Source organism: Cebus imitator, unplaced genomic scaffold (assembly GCF_001604975.1).
Source record: "Cebus imitator isolate Cc_AM_T3 unplaced genomic scaffold, Cebus_imitator-1.0 Scaffold146, whole genome shotgun sequence".
NCBI classification, from domain to species: Eukaryota; Metazoa; Chordata; class Mammalia; order Primates; family Cebidae; genus Cebus; species Cebus imitator.
In genome coordinates, this window is record NW_016107461.1 from 335,864 (window position 1) to 357,235 (window position 21,372).

Here is a 21,372-nt window from a genome sequence, read left to right on the forward strand (position 1 = left end):
ACTCCAGCCTGGGTAACAAGAGAGAAACTCCGTCTCAAAAAAAAAAAAAAAAAAAAAAAAAACCACACCCCAAAAAAAAAAAAAAAAAAAAAAAAAAGACTCCATCCTGCTAGCCAGCTCCCTCTAGAGACATTTCTTACTGGTTTGATGAATTAAGCAGCCGTGTCGGGAAAGCCCATGTGGCCTCTGCACTCAGCTGCCCCTAGGAACCCTTGTCCTCGGAGTGGGAGTGGGTTCCAGCTCCAGCCAGCAAAAAGCTAGAACCCTCAGTACCATAAGCATGGCTACAAATTCTGCCAATAACCTAGGTGAGCTTGGAGACTGTTCTTCTTCAATCAAGCCCCCAGCTCCAACAACCTTGAGGGCAGCCCCATGAGATGCTAAGCAGAGTACCCAGCTAGGCACAGCTGACTCCTGGCCTACATAAGCCATTAGATAATAAATGTATATGGTTCTAAGCTCTATTTCTTGTTATGTAACAACAAAAAATACAACCACAAAGCAAAATCCCATTTCATGCTATATGCAAGAGATAGATCTGAAAGAAAACGATTTTAAAATGTAGAAAATAAAGGATGAAGAAAGGCATGTTAGGAAAATGCAAGTAAAATGTAAGCACAAGTGCAGTCATCAGAGGGGAGGGAATTCGAGACAGAAGCATGATTTGAGGCAGAGAGGAAAACCACAGAGCACAGTTCAAAATGAAGCCATAGGCGTCACAGCTTCACTATGCCAAATAACATCGCTGCACCTTTCATAAAGCAGAAATGATAAAATGTTCCAAAAAGTTGATGGAAGTATGCTACTAATAGATTTATTGTCTTTCAGTTCATAAGAGATCAAGAATTCAAATGAGAAAAGGTACAGAAGACCTAAATAATATAATGAATAAGTAGATAGATCTGTACTATATAAAGCTTTCTCTCCTAAGAATAGAAAACATATCTTCTTTTTAAGTGCTCTGAACTGAAACTTTATATTAACTCACAAAGGAAGCTTAAATAAATTCCTAAAAGTTTAAAGAATATAGACAAAATTCTCTGATTTTGATGAAAACAACCCATTAATTAACAACAATAAAAGCCTCTATCACAAGAAAATTAAAAGCAGAAAACAAACAATAAAACATGCAACTCTTGGCTCAAAGAGAAAATACAAACTGAAATTAGAAAATATATAGAAAATACAAACATTGGAAAGACTACATATCAGAACATATGGGATACAGCTAAAACAATTTTTAGAGGGAAACATCCTATGCTTAAATGCTTATATTATTAAGCAAAAAAAGAGTGAATATGAATTGTCTTAAGGACAACAAGATATACTGAGAAACGCAAAAGGAAGGGATATAAAAATACAAGTAAAAAATAATAAATTGGAAAACAGAAAACAACAGCAAATATAAATTCATTCAAAATGAGTTTTTGATAAATGGAATAAAACAGACAAATTGATGGCTGAACAATTTGTTCACAGAAAAGGACAGATGTATAATCATTAATACAATCTCAAAATATGTTCTTGTACTACTACAAGACAAATGTAAATTAAAACCACACAGAAGTACCATTTTTTACTGATCTGACTGACACACATTCAAACACTTGAAGCTGCACTCTGTAGGTCAGGCTTTGGAAAAATAAACTGTCTTTAACAGTTCTAATGTCTGCGAAAAATTGTACAATGCATAAAAATGGGCATTTGGAAATAGAGATAGCAAAATGGCAACATAGACCTGGCCAATCCACTTCCAGGATTTTATTCTGAAGATATGTTTATATAACGATGAGCAAGTTTATTCACTGAAGCATTGCTTGATATAGAAAAAGATTAGAAAAAAACCTAAGTGCCCATAAGTAGAAGACTGTTAAATAAACTATAGTGATCTATGTACAGTATACTGTGCAGCTGTAAACAGAAGTGAAGATACTTATCAGCTGATATGAAAATATGTCCAAAATATAATATTATGTGAAAAAGACAAGGTAAAAAAGCAGAATATGTTGCTATTTATATTAAAATGATGGAATGAATTTAAAAATGCATATGTTAATAATTTCTTGTCTGAACATTAAAAATTTTGAAAGCCTACATAAGAACCTAATGGCTGTGGTTACTTTTTACTTGAGAGGATTAGGAACTAGGTAGATGAAGAATTTTGATGCATTTTAATACTTTCTCTTTTTGACACATAAAAATATTACCTAGTTAAAAAATATAAAAAATCATTTCTAAAAAAACTGTAAAGTTTTGAAATTTGCAATGTGATGCTAGATCGAAGCACAGATTAACAATATTTTTTCCAGAAAAGGCCATCTTCTTCATAGCATATCATTTTGCAATTTATTTCTTCTATGATAAGAGTCTATGGCTCAGATACAGTATTTCTTAGTAATAATTACATAACTGGAAGTTTAACTGTAAAGTATGAGCCTCTTGATAGAATGTGAAGATTAAACATTACCTTAAAATAATTTCGAATATTAGAAAACATGTGAAATCTATTTTACATACCCATATTCATGTACATTATTAATAAGTTGATATCCACCCCCACAGTTTGTTTATAAATACTGCTAAGGACTAAACTGTATCCTCCCTAAATTAATCATATATTGAAGCCCTAATCCCAATATGACTGTATTTGGAGACAGGGCCTGTAGGAGGTAATTAAGGCTAAATAAAATCATATGGGGAAAGGTCCCTAATCTGATAGGATCGATGACTTTATAACAGGAAGAAAAGAGCTCTCTCTCTCTCTTTCTCTGTTACTCTCTCCCCACATGTACACACAGAGGAAAGGCCATGTGAGGATGCACCAAGTAGATGGTTGGGAAGAGAGTCCTCGCCGCAAACTGAACCCTGCCGGAAGCTTGATCTTGGACACTGCAGCCTCCAAAACTGTGACAATAAATTCCTGTTGTTTAAGTCACCCATTCTGTGAAATTTTGGTATCGCCACTCTAGCAGACTACTACAAATACATGTCCATACAAAACAGATGATCAGCACCAGGGTCTATAGTAGTCAATCAATAGGATGAGACTCGAATGTGGGTGGAATCTGAGCACTGTCAAATGAGCTGTATTTTTAGTCTTTGTAGCTAGAAACATAAGAATAAGAGAGTCCTGTAATAAAGATGCCTGATATAGTTTGGATGTTTGTCCCTTCCAAATCTTATGTTGAAATGTGATCCCAAGGGTTGAAGGTGGGGCCTAGTGGGCAGTGTTGGACCACAGGGATGGATGCCCCCTGAATGTGGTAGTGCTACCCGCTTGGTGATGGGTAAATTCTCATTCTACTAGTTCACACAAGAGCTGGTTGTTTTAAGAGGCTGGTACCTCCTCCTTCTCTCTGGCTGTCTCTCTTGACATGTGATGCACTGACTTTCACTTTTGCCTTCCACCAATCGTAAGCTTTCCAAGGCCTCACCAGAAGCAGATGCTGGCACCATGCTTCCTGTACAGCCTGTAGAACTGTAAGCCAAATAAACCTCTTTTCTTTATAAATTACCCAGTCTTAGGCATGCCTTTATAGCAACACAAATGGATTAAGACAATGCCCGGTTGAGCATACCAGGCCCCACACCTAGGTAGGTGGAGGCCAGCTCTGGAACAGGGTTGGTACTCTGTCTCAGGAAGTGGACTATGCACTACCTGTGTCCCAAGTTCAGGACATGCTTCTAGAAATGCAGATTCTTGTGCCTCCATCATCATCATAATCTCTGGGAGTGGGGTGTGTGAATCTCAAACATTCTTATCTCTGCCCTGTGGATGTTGGAGAAAATGAATGCAATATTAACAAACCTTCTTAGGAATAATAGTAACTCTCAGCTAAAATTTGCTGAGAGCTCAGTTTATCCTGGGTGTTGTCATAAGCATGGCTCTCTTGTAATTTTTCTAGAGGGGATTTAGATAAATGAGCACATTTCTGTAGTACTAAAACCTACATTTAAAAGGAGGGAATAGGCTGGGTGTGGTGGCTCACACCTGTAATCCTAGCAATTTGGGAGGCCAAGGCAGGTGGATCACCTGAGCTCAGGAGTTTGAGACCAACCCGGCCATCATGGTGAAACCCAGTCTCTACTAAAAATAGAAAAAAATTAGCCAGGCATGGTGGTGTGTGCCTGTAGTCTCAGCTACTCAGGAGGCTGAGGCAGGAGAATCGCTTGAACCTGAGGAGCAGAGGTTGCAATGAGTCTTGCCACTGCACTACAGCCTGGGTGACAGAGCGAGACTCCATCTCAAAATAAATAAATAAATAAATAACAAAAGGAGGTAATTGCCAAACAAATTTAGGTGCTTTCACATTATTGAGAAATGAAAACAAAACCATGCATGAAGCCTTAGGTGATTTAGTTTAAGTTTAGTTAAGTGTATATTTTAATTGTTCTAAATTTGGGCAAAAGTAAAATGAATGTTTAACCTTTGGCAAAAGTAAAATAACAGGTGTTTGTAAATGTGACATTACTAAATAGTGCATTAAATTGACTGCAAAATGAAGATCTGTGAAAGATAGTTGATTAAGGTTAAGAAATGAGAATATAAAATCATCCATTGTTTTTGAATCAAATGAGCAAAAGGAATTAGAAACTATTTACAGGTTTCTTTTTTGCTGCCCTTGGATGGAATAAACTATTTCATTCCAATGGGCAAAAGTTTATTTCATTTGTCACTTTATTGGTCACACAGGACTCTCACTCTGCATTTAACAAGTTGAAAGGCCAGACATAGTAGAAGCTCATGCCTGTAATCCCAACTACTCAGGAGGCTAAGACAGGAGGACTGCTTGAGCCTAGGAGGTCAAGGATGCAGTGAGCCATGTTTACATCACTGCCCTCCAGCTTGGGCAACAGTGAGGCCCTGTCTCAAGAAAGAAAAAAAGGAAGGGAGAGACAGAGAGAGAGAGAGACAGAAAGAGAGAAAGAGAGAAAGAGGGAGGGAGGGAGAGAAGGAGGAAGGGAGGGAGGGAGGGACAAGGAAGAAAGGAAGATTTTCTGTTTAAGTTTAAAGAAAAGAAATAACATGTATGTTGATAACGTTTTGGGTCTGTGTCTCCTCCCAAATCTCCTGTTGAATCGTAATTCTCAATGTTGGAGGAGGGGCCTGGTGGGAGGTGACTGGATCATGGGGGCAGACTTCCCCTTGAAGTTCTTGTGATAGTGAGTGAGCTCTTAGGAGATCTGGTTGTTTGAAAGTGTGTCACTTTCCCCTTCGCTCTCTCTCTCCTGCCAGCCATGGGAAGATGTTCCGGCTTTCCCTTCACCTTCAACCGTGATTGTGTTTCCTGAGGGCTTCCTAGAAGCCTGTACAGCCTGCAGAACCGTGAGCCAATTAAAGATCTTGTCTTTATAAATTGCGCAGTCTCAGTATGTTTTTATAGCAGTGTGAGAACACACCAATACATATGTCAATAATTTAGTTTTCTACTTTTGATAAATAATGCCTAAAATTATAAACATAGTGAATATGGAAAAGTTACTATGTGATTATGTCTCATGGATCAGCAAGGCAGTACATTTGAACATTTTCTATGTATTATAATTTCTATTATAACTTTTTGCTTTTATGCCTAAAATTTAGAAATTCTGGTTTAAAAGACTAGAAAGACCACTGTACTAAGACTCAGGAACTGGGTCTCATCCCAGGTTTGATACTGATTAGTTGAGTAACTGTAAGAAAGTTTTATTTTTGCTGAGGAGGGAAATAAGAATTTATTTAACACCTGTAATATATATTTCAGGCAATTTACACATATACCTAATTTAATTCTGAGAAGAAAAGAATGGCATAATTAATCTTTTCATTTTATAAACAAAGCCACAAAGGCTGAGATATGAGTTACTTGCCACGGTCACTCAGGTAGTGGATGCCAGAACTGGGTTCAAATTCTGGTCTAGTCTATATGCCCCTAAAGCTATCTCATGTAGACTTTCAGGGATTATGTGTCTTTATCTGTAAAAACCATGAGACTCATGAACTATAACATCCCTTTTCCCTGATACAGACTCTCCTCCTTTTTTCTCTTGGCATAATTTCCTTCTCAAGTAGTTGCATTATCAATAGTTCATTCCTTTTCATTGCCATGTAGTATTCCATGTTAAGTATGTGCCACAGTTTGTTTAATCATTTGCCTTTTGAAGGACCTCTGGATTGTTTCCAGCTTTGGATTATTATAAATAAAGACTTTCTGAACACTCTCATACAGATTTTTGTGTAAACGCATGTGTTCATTTCTCTGGGACAGATGCCCGAGAGTATAATTGTTGGGTCATGTAGTAGTTGCATGGTTAGATTTAAGAAAAACTGCTGAACTGTCTTCCAGTGGCTGTACCATTTGACTTTCTCACCAGCAATGCATGAATAACCCAGTTTCTTTGTATCTTTTGCTTGCATTTAGTGTTGTCACTATTTTTTACTTTAGCCATTACTTTGAGTAGTAGTGATCTCGTTGTGGTTTTAATTTGCCTTTCCCTAGTGGCTAATGATACTGAACATTTTCTCATGTGCCATCTGTGTTCCCTCTTTAGTGAAATGTCAGTTTATGTCTTTTGCTCACTTTCTAATTGGATGGTTTGGTATTTTACTGTTGAGATTTGAGAGTTCTTTATATATTCTAGACACTAGGTTTTTTTTTTTTGGTCAGATATATGGTTTGCAAATACTTTCTCCCATTCTATAACTTGTCTATTTATGCTCTTATGGACTTCTACAAAGTATAAGTTTTTAATTTTGATAAGGTCCAATTTATCAATAAATCCTTTTGAATCATGCTTTTGGTGTTAAGTCTAATAACTCTTTACCTAGCTGTAGTTCCTAAAGATTTTCTGCTATTTTTTTTTTCTAAAAGTCTTGTTTTACATTTACTTCCATGATCCATGTTCAGCTAATTTTTGGATAAGGTGCGAGGTTTAGGGTTTTTGTTTTTCACCTTTTATTTTTTGCCTATGAATGTCCAATCGTTTCAGCATCATTTGTTTAAAAGGTTACTCTTCCTCCACTGAATTGCTTTTGTACCTTTATCAAGGTGAGTATATTTACGTGGGTTTATTTCTGGGATCTCTATTCTTTCCCAGTGGTCTATGTGTCTATCCCTCTGCCAATGCCTCACTGTCTTGATTACAGTTGCTATACAGTAGACATTTATATCAGCTAGAGTGCTTCCTCTTAGTTTGTAATTCTTTTAAAGATTTAATCTATTCTAGGACCTGTACCTTTTCATATATATTTTGAAATAAGTTTGCTTATATCTACAAACATCTCGGAAATTTGATAGGAATAACATGAAACCTATAGGTGAATTTTAGGAGAATTTTCATCTTTACTATGTTGTGTCAAGTCCGAAAACATGGCGTATCTCTCCATTATTTAGGTTTTATTTGATATCTTTCATCAGCATTTTGTAATTTTCAACATACAGATTCCATACATAATTTGTTAAGTTTATACCCAAACCTTTAATTTCTTTGGAGTAATCTTAAGTAGTATTATGTTTTAAATTTTGCTTTGCACATTACTGTTAGGACATAACAATGCAATTGATTTTGGTGTGTTAATCTTGTGTCCTATCCTGCAACTCTGATTAACTTATTTGTTAGCTCTAGGAATTTATTTGTATAGATACCTTGAAAATCACAAACGGGAATTATGTCACCTCAAATAAGGAAAGCTTTAGTTCTTCTTTCTAATCTGCATTTCTAATGTTCCATTTATGTTCTCTTACCTTAATGTAGTGATTAGAACTTTCAGTACTATGTTGAATAAAAGTAGTGAGAGTGGACGTTCTTGTTTTGTTCCCAATCTTAGAGAGAAAGCTTTCAGTTTTCACCATTAATTACAATGTAAACGATAGGTTTCTTTATAGATGTTCTTTACCAACTTTCTCATCTGTAACTTGCTGAGTGTTTTTGTCTTTTGTTTTTGTTTGTTTTTTTAAATCATCAATGGGTGTTGGATTTTATCAAATGCTTTTTCTGCATCGATTGATACATTTCGTGATTTTTTTCTTCTTTAGCCTAGATTATACTGATAGATTTTTAAATGTTAAATCAGTCTTGCAGACCTGGAATAAATCCCACTTGTCTCTTGTTTTATTTACAGTATTGATGGTTTGTGTGTTTTCTTTTGATCTTCATATTTGGATACCTCTTTTCACTTTTCTTATCTTTAGAACAAGATGATTGTATTACTTTTCAATTGCTGCTGTAACAAATTAAAACAAATTTAGCGGCTTAACGCTTTTAATATTTTACATTTATGGAGGTTAGAAGTCCGAAATGGGCTGTCGATCAGTATTCGGTTACTGGATTTTGTGAGCTATCGGAACCAAAGGGTGAGGGCGCTGCTAGGATGAAGCTTGTGAGATTGTTGATGAAATTGAGTCATGAAACTGTAACCATTGAATTGAAGAATGGAACACAGGTCCATGGAACAGTCACAGGTGTGGATGTCAGCATGAGTACACATCTTAAAGCTGTGAAAATGACCCTGAAGAACAGAGAATCTGTACAGCTGGAAACGCTGAGTATTCGAGGAAATAACATTCGATACTTTATTCTACCAGACAGTTTACCTCTGGATACACTACTTGTGGATGTTGAACCTAAGGTGAAATCTAAGAAAAGGGAAGCAGTTGCAGGAAGAGGCAGAGGCAGAGGCAGAGGAAGAGGACGTGGCCGTGGCAGAGGAAGAAGGGGTCCAAGGCGATAATGTCTCTCATGATTACTGTTTCAAAGTCATATGGGATCTGGGTTGTGTTTGTTTATGTCAGTTTTTAATAAACATAAATGTGGGACAGAGCTGTCTATTGAGTATATCAGAGTTTTAGTAGTTTCCTCCACATTCACAAGAATACCACAGTGAGAGCTAAGCATTTCTACTGGGCAGTTTCATTTTTAGATGATCAGGCTTTAAGTTTTTGAACTAAAATTTTTATTTTTATGATAATAAAAATAAGGTTAAAAGAAAAGCCTCAGACGAATTAAATTTGACAGTTTGGTTGAGCAAAGAACAATTCAAAAATCAGGTAGCCCCTGAACCAGAATAGATTGAGAGGCTTTAGCCTAGCTGCATAGTTGATGAGGATTTATGGACAGAAGAAGGAAAGTGATGTATGGAAAATGGAAGTGAGATACAGCAACAGCCGGATTAGTTCAGCGTTTGCCTTATTTGAATATAGGTTGAACAGTTTGCTGCCTTTGATTGGCTGAAACATAGTAATTGGTCCAAGAGTAGGGTACCATTTGTTTACACAACCAGTTAGGCTACAGTTCACTTTGTACTGAAACCTTTAGGCTGAACTTCAGATATGTAAAGAGACAATTTTAGGTTAAACTTATATAGAATATATACCCTTTTACTTTACATGCATGAATGTGCATTTTATTGCTTTACTTTGACTTCATTCTGTGGCACCCACTTACAAGGGGAAGTAAGTTATTTTTGGTATTTCGGAAACTAAAGTCCTTATGGGATGGGGTCTAAAATTCTCCTTTCCTGAGTTTTACTCCACAGAGTCTTAGGTGCTTGGTAAAAAGTTGCCTTCTAAATTAAGGGCCATTGCTTTTGTTGTCTAGCTGCTAATTTTTGTTTCTTTTGCTTTTTAATCAGTTCTCAATAGGATAGAGTTTTATGTTCTCCAAGTTAAAACTTGGAGTTAAATGCTCACTAGATTATCAGTTATGAGCAGTGTTAAAACCTGTTAATGTGGAATGTACCTGTCCGTGCCTCCTTTATTAAGGGGTTCTTTGAGAACAAAAGAGAAAAGACCTACTTCATTTGACTGCAAAACTGTTCTAATTGTTAATAAAGATTTTTTAAAAGTGAAAAAAAAAAGAAGTCCAAAACGGATCGTACTGGGCTAAAATCCAGGTGTCAGCATCCTGTATTTCTTCCTGAGAGTTCTAGAGGGGAATCCGTTTTCTTGCTTTCTCTAGCTTCTAGAGGCTTCCCTCATCCCTTGACTCATGGCCCCTTCTACTTTCAAAGCCAGCAGAGGCTGGTTGAGTCTTTCGTACATTGCATCACTCTGACCTCTTCTGCTGTCCCCCTATTCCATTTTTAAGGATGCTTCTGATTACACTGCACCCTCCCTCCCAACTATAAAACCTAAGATAATCTCCCTATTTTATGGTCAACTGATTAGCAACAGTAATTCCATCTGTAACTCTAATTCTTTCTTGCCATATAACGTAACATATTCACAGGTTCTAGGGGTTAGGACATGGACATCTTTGGGGGTAGAGCATTATTCTGTACACCACATGATGAATGTAAGAGTGTTTTGCAAATTTTAGTGCACTCTTCTAGAATTTACTGAGCATTAACAATGTGCCAGGCACTGTACAAGTTGCTAACCTCCTTTGAGTTTTCTCTGCTGCAAATAAGTACTTGTCTTCACTTCAAAAGCTTTTTTATCCCTGGCAGTAAATCTCACACTTCCTTTCACAAGCAGTACTGGGCTACTTAGAGTTCTTGAAATCTATCAAGGTTTTTCAAATTTGTGTGGCTTGAAACATGTTTGTCTTTCCTAGATTGTCACTCTCTGGCGTCTTCTGTTTAATCAGGAAAGCCTGCCCCCGTCCTCTTTTTCCTCCCTCCAAACCCCTAACCTTGTGATTCTTATTGCAGATTCTGGTGTCTCCATTAGGACGCTTTGCACACTGCTAACAATGTTTCAACACTGCTAACAATGTTTCCACACTGTGCTATAATCTCTGGTTTATTGTACAACATCTCCATTAGACCAGTAAAGTACATGAAAGTAAGGATTGAGTTTTTATTTTCTTTATATCCTCAGTGCCTAGTACAATTTCAGGAGCAAGCTTGGCACTCAATATTTTGCTGAATATATGAACAGCCCCTTAATCCTAAAGATTTGCATTCAACTTCTCCTGTTCTTTTGTTTCTGCTTCAGGGATTCTGCTCATTTATCCAACTATCTGCTCTGTGCATAGGACTAAAATATCACATGTTACCACCTTCCCAAGTTTTTGGTGTTTGCTAGAGAGACCTTCATTCTCATGGAATTTGTCATATAATTTCAGACTCACTGTATGCAAAATATAATTTAAAAAATTTTCCTGCCAATTAAGCCCTGTTTAAAATTTAGGTTAACTATGTCTCTACCTTCTATTAGCTCAAAACTTTCTTGTTGCCTTTCTCTTTCTCAAATCACAAATTCAATCTGTTGCCAAGGCTCATGAATTGCCCTCTCACAAATTCCCTGTTTTATTTCCTCTGGAGTTTCAAGACTTCACCAGAAATTAGAAACGTGTATTCATAAAAAATCTGCTTATTTGATATTTTAGATCACTTACCGAGATAAAATAATTGTGTACAGAATGTATAATGAGACTTGCAGAAGATACTGTCTTTGCAAAATAATTTTTTGCTGCTTTTTCAATTTTTTCTTGCTACTACTTCAAACACAAGCAAAATAATATCCGTTTCATAGTTTTATTATTTGTTATACTACAATCACAGTTATATTGTTTGATTCTATACCTTTGTCTTGAAGGAAATCAAAATATTTTACCCTAAAATAGATTTCTTTGACATCTTTTGAAATGGCTGCCACATGGCCAGCAGACTGAAGTGGTCCTGCAAAGCTCTCTTTTGCAGGGGGGAAATCTGCCTTAGTAGAGAATCTTCGTTAATGCAGCCAGATTTTTCTCTCTAGGCCTTTCCTGGATGTAGGGGGGATTAACTAAGAGTCTGACACCTTTAAAAGTCTGAAAGAAACCATTTACCATCTGTGTTCTCTGAAGGCTGCTACCTATGAGGCTTCATCTACATAACAAGGCCATCTTCACTAGCCAAGCCTTTTCCTTTCTTCCTTCCATAACCTGTCTTGCCACTAACACCTGTTTTTGGCGATGCTCTGAGTCAGCATTCTTTCTGTAACTTCAGGAGGGTATACAAGCTTCTGTACTTCAGTAAGGAGTTTGGTCTTCATTCTGAAGGCTCTCATGCATGTTACTAAATTTGTACACCTTTTCTCTTTTCAGTCAACTTACCTCATGGCAGTGATTTTTAGTGAACTGTTAGGGGGCCAAGGGCCTTGGCCTCCACAACGTAGAATACCGAGATGTAACTATGGAATATGTGGGTGGTAATAGAGGATATATATCTTTATGTCACTTTGGGTTTAGAGAAAGTGAAATTAGAAAGAACAATCTCAGATTTTTGTTTTTCTGAAAATAACCCAAAATACTTGACAATAGTTCACAGGAGGAAATTATATGAAATACATATTGTAACATGGAGAAAATAATCTACTATTTCTTCCTGTCTTACTCAGGGTTAAGGAATTTTCATTTTTAAAGTAATTGTTTGTTTCTGCATAACTAATAGCTTAAGGAAAATATTTCTCCTATTTTAACAAAGAATGTAAGAAAATTCCCTTATAACTCAGACCTAGCTCGGGTGACTTACAAATACAGTATGCATACATTTGACAAAATTACCACTTCCTGTCTTAGTACCAGAAGAAGCAAGATAGCCAGCCAGCCAGCCTTGTTGGGAGATGAAAAAGAAGGAAATGGGACAAACTCCTAGGTATTAGACAAGCCCTCCCACAGCCCAGCACCACCTGAGTCCCATACGTCTATCTCCTTCCCAAACATGCAAACTGATGTCAAAATAACATAATATGAACTGATTTGTGCAAATGATTGCAACTACTTTATAATTAAACATCTAGGGAATTATATATGTGAAATAGATATCTCTGTACATACTAGAGATTTAATTACATCCTGGATTAAAAGACATTTTAAGCCAAGATTGAAAACAGATGCTCAATCACTTCAGGTTCCGACTGTTGCTTTGTAAGCAAGGGACACTGGATTCTGTGCCTTCAGCAATGTTTTCCCCCACCTCATTGTTTTTTGCCAAATACTCATTAAAGAAGAAACACAAAGAACTCCACTGTTAGAATTTTTGGGGGGGTTTCTTGAATGTTAGAAATCAAGAGGATTAGCAATGTTTGATTGGAAAATTTTCTTAAGCATTTACTCTCGTGATTTGTCTCTAATCTGGAAGGAAACAGCTGATTTACTAAATCACCATGTTACCTCTTATTCTTCTAGCTTGTGAAAACCCAGGGTCTGAAAATTAGACTGGTTTGTCTCACTTTTTATCTTTATGTTTTTAACTTTATACAAATGAGATAATAATGTGTGATGGGAAACTATTAGATATTCCTCCCCTTATTTTGCTTATGGGACAATGAGCCCACCCAAAAAAGGCATAAAAATGTATTTGCATATAAGTATACTAAAAATTCATGTTACTAGTCTGTTGACTTGATCATTATAGAAAACAGAAGTAATTTGAATTTCCCCGTCAGTCCAGGAATTAGAGAGATCCTTTGTTTAATTACACAACATACATGGATTGAGCCTCAGGCACTATGCTGAGGACTGGGTTATAATGGGGAACACAACAGATGCATCCTGGAGCCTTACAGTCTAGAAGGAAAGACAGATTTCAAACAAATCATTCTAAATAAATAATTAATTGCAACTGTGCAAGATTTCACAAAGAAGAACGAAGTATCTGAGAATCATATCATTGAGGGAGGCATATCATGCAAAGCTTCTGAGGTTAGAAAAACCTTGGCGCGTTCAGGGAACTGAAAAACTCCAATGCGGCTGCAACATAAAGAACAGAGATGTGTCTGGAGAGAGAGGCAGGGGTCAGATCACAGTGATCTGTTGGAATTGGATCCCGCAGACAATGAGAAGCAACTGAAGAGTTTTTACATTAACGAAAAATTGGAGATCAGCTTTATGTTTCAGGAAGATCATACCTAGAAGCAGTGTATAAACTAGTTCGGGTAAGCATTGATATGACTTGTGACAATGGTGTTACTGGAGAGCTTGTGAGGGATACAGAAAGTAAAACTGTCATCTCGGTAACTGATGGTGTATGAGGAGTAACGAGAAGCCTTTGGATTTGAGCAAGTGGGCAGACAGTAGTGTCTTATACAGAGACAGAAAATACTAGAAGAGGAGATTTTAGGGTGTATGTGAAGAGAAGATATCATGTGTTCTCTTTTGGAGTTACTAACTTACCGGTGACTGTAAAACATCTAAGCAGAATAAGCACTTATTTATAAGGGTATGATGATCAAAAGTAAGATCGAGGCTGGAGGTATTTGGTCGTCATTATGATAAAGAAGGCACAGGAGTGTTGAGGTCACTTAGGGAGACAGCGTGGTGTGACAGAACAGGATGACCATAGATCCCAGTTTGCCTGGGATGGTCCTAGTCAACACCCATTGCCTCGTCACAATCATTAATCATGTCCCTTGATATAGTTTGGATATGTATCCCCACCAAATCTCATGTTGAAATATAATCCCTAGTGCTGGCATTGGGGTCTGGTGGGAGGTGATTGGATCGTGGGGGCAGATCCCTCCTGCATGCTTGATGATAAGTGAGCTCTTGCTCTGAGTTCACATGAGATCTGGTTGTTTCAAAGTGTGTGGCATTTACATTTTCCTCCTCCCACTCTCTCTCTCTTTCTCTCTCGCTCCTACTTTTGCTATATGATGTGCCTGCTCTCCCTTCACCTTCTGTCATGACTGTAAGCTTCCTGAGGCCTCCCTAGAAGCCGAACAGATGCCAGCACCTTGCTGCCTATAAAGCCTGCAGAACAATAAGCCAACTGAACTTTTCTTTATATTAGTAAATTACCAGTCTCAGGTATATCTTTATAGCAATGCAAGAACAGCCTAACACAGAAAATTGGTACTGAGAAGTGGGGCATTGCCATAAAGATACCTGAAAATGTGGAAGCAGCTTTGGAACTGAGTAAAAGGCAGAGGTTGGAAGACCTTAGTAGGCTCAGAAGACAGGAATCTGAGGGAACATCTGGAATCTCTTAGAGACTGGTTAAGTGATTGTGACCAAAATGCCTTCACCTGCAAACCTCAAATCCCCAAGTGCACCCAGGCACAGACACCTGCTCACTTATATCCACAGGCAAAGAAAATTAAGGTAGCAAGGAGGCAAATCTACACAGTATTAATGAAGTTTTCTGTATAAAATTAAATGTAAGGCTTGAATAAGATGCAAATTCATGTTAAAAAGTAAAGCCATATGCCCGTTTAAAACATTCCCAGACATTTGCTTTTCCTTTATTTTTAATAAACATTTTACTTGGAAATTTTTTTTATTAATCAGCATAAATCCCTTGGAGGCAGAAAATGTTTCTTGCTTTACAAATGTTTCTTGCTTTACAAATCATATGGTATAAGACATTTCAAGGCCAGTGCAATGGCTCTAAATGCTTAAAGATTTTGCTCCTGGTGACAATATCGGAAATTGAAGATGGAGGGAGGAAAGTTCTATATTACAGGGGATGCTGAATATTTCATTTCTTTGGTCACATCTTCATAAAGACACCACTAGTAAGTAGTATGGCACAAGAGAAGGAGCTTTATACGGTGTACCTCCTAGTCAGAAAAAAAAAGGTTTCATATGCATTTTATTGCCACACAGAAAAAACGTTTTAAAGCAGTTCCTAATTTTCTGTGCCTGGTTATCAACACTGACCTATGTTTACCCTTGAGCTTTGTGCGTATGGGGTGGGAGACAAGGTTTCACTCTGTTGCCCAGGCTAGAGTGCTGTGGTGTAATCATGGCTCACTGCAACCTCGACCTTTCCGGGCTCCGGCGATGCTCCCACCTCAGTCTCCTGAGTAGCTCTGACTATAAGGCGCACATCTGCAGCTAATTTTTGCAGAGACAGAGTCTTGCTATGCTGCCCAGGCTGGTCTCAAACTCGGGCTCAAGTGAACCGCCCGCATCGGCCTCCCAAAGTGCTGGGGTTACAGGTGTGAGCCACAGCACCCAGCCAGGTGAAGAGATTTAATAATGGGAATAACTCCTTTATTTTTATCTTCATGTGTCCTGATTGAAACTTTCTGACTGTTTTCTGCATTATGTCCCACAAAAATGTGTCAAATTCAAAGATAAATCTGAGGCCTTAAGTACAATATTTCAACCACTAACATTCACGTGTGTTATGAGCCCTGAATAGGAATAAGATATCTTCAGAAATGTGGGTTGTACTTGGGATCTGCCTCACAAGAAGATTGCATGTGAAATTCTCTGAAGATCCCCTGTGATGCACAAGGCGGAAGAAACAGGTGTACACGAAGAATCAGAAGAACCAAAGCCCCAGGTGCGTGGTCTTTGATGTGAGAGATCTGCCATTCCCAAAGACATTCTTGTTTCTATTACATGTGGGTTAGCAAGCAGGACTTGGAGTGGGGGAGCCCTGGCAAGACAGTGAAAATCAGTCCCATTATCAGAGGTGAGACCCAGTACCGTAGAAATCTGTGCTCTTTCTTCTTAAAATGTGGGACTAGAATATTTAAGTAAACATGATATATTCTTACAGTGGAATATTGAGCATTTATTTCAATAATGTTTTAAATATCCATTGTCATCTCATTCTATAAGCACATCAGAAAACATGCACAGAAAAAAAAGACATCTACCACCGCTTTGTGTGTTCCAAGCTCCACTTTATGTGTAACTAGTTGTGGTTCGTTTTCTAGCCTTAGATATTTGTGTGGTTGTCTACTATGTGTTTATAAGAATCCCAGGACGGGCACAGTGACTCATGCCTGTAATCCCAGCACTTTGGGAGGCTGAGGCAGGTAGATCACTTGAGGCCAGGAGTTTGAGACCAGCCTGGGCAACATGGCTAAATTCTATCTCTACTAAAAATACAAAATTAGTTGGGCATGATGGCACATGCCTGTAGCCCCAGCTACTCAGCAGGCGGAGGCAGCAGAATGGTTTGAACCTGGGAGGTGGAAGTTGCAGTGAGCTATGATTGTGCCATTGCATTCCAGCCTGGGCAACAGAGTGAGACTCCATCTCAAAAAAAAAAAAAAAAAAATCCCTTTTCACCTAAACTTACCTTGCAATCTAACCATGACTAAGACATGGCATTCCTTACTTCTCAGTTTTCTTGCCCAGATAACTACAGTGGCTTCCAAGCAGCAGAGAGCAATGACCACCTTTGCCCCTTCATCCTCTTTTCTACTGCCAAGGTGATCTTTTTCCTATTATTCCTAGGGCATGCATTTTTTATTTATTTTTACTTATTTATTTATTTTGAGATGGAGTCTTGCTCTTGTCTCCCAGGCTGGAATGCAATGGTGCAATCTCAGCTCACTATAACCTCTGCTTCCTGGATTCAAACAATTCTCCTGCCTCAGCCTCCCAAGCAGCTGGGATTACAGGCATGTGCCACCATGCTCAGCTAATTTTTGTATTATTAGTAGAGCTGGGGTTTCACCATGTTGGCCAGGTTGGTCTCGAACTCCTGACATCAAGAGATCCGCCCGCCCTGGCCTCCCAAAGTTGGTGGATTACAGGCGTGAGTCACTGCACCCAACCAGGCGTGCATTTTAGCTCTAGAAATGGATTTAAAGCTGTGTTGTGTGCAGTTCCCCCACTGACCTATCCAAAAGAAACCATATGACTGCACCACCTGAAGCATCAAAGAGCTTTAGAGACCTCGGCAATAGGCTGGGGGGCGGATCTTCAGTGGAATGTCCTGTTATTGTCAGAGTAGTTCAGCTATCCTTTTCTGTCTACTTCTCTTCTTTCTACCAAATAATTTCCTTACCCTCTAACCTATATACATGGTTTCAAGTCCATGTTTTCCCACATGCTGGCTCTATAATCTTGGGCAAACTACTAAACCACTTTGTGTGTCATCTTTCCAAAGGTGAGATAGGAAAAACGTAAGATTATTGAAGGAGAACATGTTGGCTACTGTATTCCATCAATTCCCAAATGCACATTTTCGTTCACATTTTAATACCTCTGAAGTCGGGTTGCATTTTACAATTGCCGTCTGGCAGACAGGAGTCAAGTTGTGAGGTCGTTGTTACTGCCTGTCCATGTGCGAATGTGGTTGTTATTCCTGGCTGCATGACCGAACAACTGCAGCCTCTGCATGTTTGACTCAGGAAACTATTTAAGGACCATTTGAGGCAGGACTATGAGTCCTGGCTGCTGTCTGAAAACCTTTCATTGACACTTTTTGATAAGATCAAGAACATTCCAGTATCAAAACACAGAATAGGTTTTGGAAAAAATCCAGAGAACAATGATGCAGCACTCTTAAGAACTGCTACATCTTTTAAGAAATGCTGCCCAGAGCTCTTGATGGCCGTAGGATTATCTTGTATAGAAAAAAAAAAGCATTGATGTCTGAGTTAGAAAGTAATTCAGAAGAATCAGACTCTGAATGTGAAGTAGTTTCAGGGACCCTCATAAATTTATTTTTTACATTTTTCTTTTCAGGTGTGCACAAGAATGTTATATGACAAAATCTGTGCATAAATCAGCATTAAAAAGCCATTTTAATAAGATTTAATATAAAACTATAAGTGATAAGGAAGCATTGTGTCATGGATTAATTAGCAGCATTTAAAAAAAATTTCTTAGTAGTCCATTAAATGCATCATACAATTGAAATCTTAGATTTGATGAAATGTGGTATTTTGCCGGGCATGGTGGCTCACACCTGTAATCCCAGCAGCACTTTGGGAGGACAATGTGGGCAGATCATGAGGTCAGAAGTTTGAGACCAGCCTGACCAACATGGTGAAACCCCGTCTCTACTAAAAATATCAAAATTAGGCAGGTGTGGTGGTGCGCTCCTGTAATTCCAGCTACTCAGGAGGTTGAGGCACGAGAATTGCTTGAACCCGGGAGATGGAGGTTGCAGTGAGCTGAGATTGCACCACTGCACTCCAGCCTGGGTGACAGAGCAAGATTCCATCTCAAAAAAAGAAAGAAATGTGGTATTTTGGTTACTTTTTACCTAAGGATTTTTGTTTAGTCATCACTTACTGACTCATGGTCTCTTGTTGTCCTTCTCTTCCTGACTTTGAAGATTCTATTTCATAAAATAATGACTTTATTCTCTCCATAATTTCCAAACTGAACCAGCTTATTCTTTTTTTCTAAGAATGTCTTTTTTAGAGAGAGAGACAGAGAGAGACAGAGAGAGAGAGAGAGAGACAGAGAGAGAGAGAGACATCTTTAGGCCAGGCTGAGGCTGTGGATTGTGTCTTTAGATCTTGAGCATGAGCCCACCCCTATTCCAATCAACTGTGGGGGCAGTTATGAAGGCAAGAACGTGACTGCCTAGAGCTTGCCCATGAATTTGTCTTCATCTTTGTATCCCTAATACTTAGCACAGTACCACACCTAGTACTAATGCAGGGTTGTTAGACTGATGGATGTATGAACCAAATGATCTTGCAAGCAAGCGAATTCCATGACTGACTTACCCCACAGAGTTAGACAATGAATTGTAAAGTTTTAAATATTTTTTTTCAAATTACAATAGCATCCTTACCTTACTTGCTATTATAAATATTTGATCTCAATTTTCAATAAATGTAGTATTTGATATTTTTCATGGATTAAGGTTTTCTACTATCGATACATTCTTTTGGCTTGGGGAATTTTTCAGCAATCATTTTGATGATCTAATTGATTAAGGCTTTAATGGAACGTAAATACTGCTTGATATTTCTGTGCTATAGGAGCAAAATATAATCAACATTCCATTCCTTGAGTTGGCCAGACATAACTATAAAATATTAGTGATCTCTTAGGGCAGGGCACGGTGGCTTGCACCTGTAATCTCAGCACTTTGGGAGTCCGAGGCAGGCAGATCACAAGGTCAGGAGTTCTAGACCAGCCTGGCCAACATGGTGAAACCCCGTCTCTACTAAAAATACAAAAATTAGCTGGGCATGCTGGTGGGCACCTATAATCCCATCTACTCAGGAGGCTGAGGCAGGAGAATAGCATGAACCTGGGTGGCAGAGGTTCCAGGGAGCCGGATTGTGCCACTGTACTCCAGCCTGGGCAATAGAGCGAGACTCCTTCTCAAAAAAAAAAATAGTTATCTCTTATGAACACTTTTCTCCCTGAAAATGCATTTTTTTCTCCTCTTACTTCTTTCAAAATGGAACGGAAGTGAATGGAAGAGACTAGAAATGCCTCTAACTTTTCCGATGAATTCCTTCTTTTACTCTAAAGATGCATATCATTGAGAAAATTCTGATCCTCAAACTTTTTGGCATCAGGGACTGATTTTGTGGAAGACAATTTTTCCACGGACTGGGGTCAAGGAGGATGGTTTGAGAATGATTCAAGCACATTACTTTTATTGTGCACAATATTGCTATTATTATTACATTGTAACATATAATGACACAACTCACCATAATGTAAAATCAGTGGGAGCCCAGAGCTTGTTTTCCTGCAACTAGATGGTTCCATCTGGGGGTGATGGGAGACAGTGACAGATCATCAGGCATTAGTTTCTCATAAGGAGCGGGAAGCCTTGATCCCTCTCATGTGCAGTTCACAATAGGGTTTGCACTCCTATGGGAATCTAATGCCACAGCTGATCTGACAGGAGGTGAAACTCAGTTGGTAATGTGAGCAATGGAGAGCGGCTATAAATACAGATGAAGCTTCATGTTTGCTCATCGCTTACCTCCTGCTGTGCAGACCAGTTCCACCAGCATAGGTCAGTGGCCCAGGGGTGGGAACCCTGCTTTATATGTTTAACTTCCTTATGTGACTGGTTTCTTCCCAAACTAAGCCTCTTTAGGTATATTTTACCATTTTTTAAGGATCTGTTAAAACCTTACAGGCAAGATTTCAATCTATTGTCATTTCATCATTTGATGAAGGGGCATGGAGTGAATATTCAGACTTACCTTAGATCTGGCCCTTTCCCTCCTTTTCCACTGCCAACATCGTCCTGTCCAATTCTCTGCCACCCACTTGGATTATTATCCTCATCTCTAAGCCAGCTCCCTAATACCAGCCTCTCTTTGCTGCAATCTGCATAGTCGGATGAATCTTCTGAGAAGAGACCCTTTTATAACGTTAACTCATTGTACCAAAATTTTATTGTCCTTGGGATCAAGCCCAAATCCTCATATAGGCATTAAGGTCCCTCTGTAATTTGTCCTTAGCTTACTTATCTAGTTTTGACAAGAAATCTTCCCTTCCACTCATGCCAGTCTTGTAAACTGACCACAGTCATGATGTGCCTATCACCTATTTGCACCTTTCCATGTTTCCTTGTGTCATGCACTAAGGGTAGGCTGTCTTTTTCTTTCCCTCTTCTATGAATCCTATTTATTTTAGGATAAGGTTCAAGTTTTTCTTCCTATAATGATTAATACTTTATCTTTTATAGCAATATATAATTTCTGCTATGTGTTAACGTAAATATTTCCCTTTGCTTTTAATTCTCCCTACAGCACCCTTTTAACATTTAGCATAGCACATCTTTCATAG

At 38.3% G+C, this 21,372-nt stretch overlaps 2 protein-coding genes across 2 annotated transcripts in view; both read left to right on the plus strand.

The window, feature by feature from the left end:
* Positions 1-8,311: 8,311 nt before the first annotated feature.
* On the plus strand, positions 8,312-9,817 carry LOC108314030 (small nuclear ribonucleoprotein Sm D1-like). Its single transcript, XM_037743550.1, has one exon. The coding sequence runs from the start codon at positions 8,351-8,353 to the stop codon at positions 8,708-8,710; it is 360 nt and encodes a 119-aa protein (XP_037599478.1). The 5' UTR covers positions 8,312-8,350; the 3' UTR covers positions 8,711-9,817.
* A 5,367-nt stretch (positions 9,818-15,184) lies between these two features.
* SPRY1 (sprouty RTK signaling antagonist 1) overlaps positions 15,185-21,372 on the plus strand; it is a 20,423-nt gene continuing 14,235 nt past the window's right edge. Inside the window, exon 1 of the mRNA XM_017542742.1 lies at positions 15,185-16,195. The gene's annotated coding sequence lies outside the window, so the exon portion shown is untranslated. The remainder of the gene's footprint in view (positions 16,196-21,372) is intronic.

Excerpts from the sequence above, each read along its gene's own strand:
- LOC108314030 (XM_037743550.1), top strand. The coding sequence starts at position 8,351 with ATGAAGCTTGTGAGATTGTTGATGAAATTGAGTCATGAAACTGTAACC.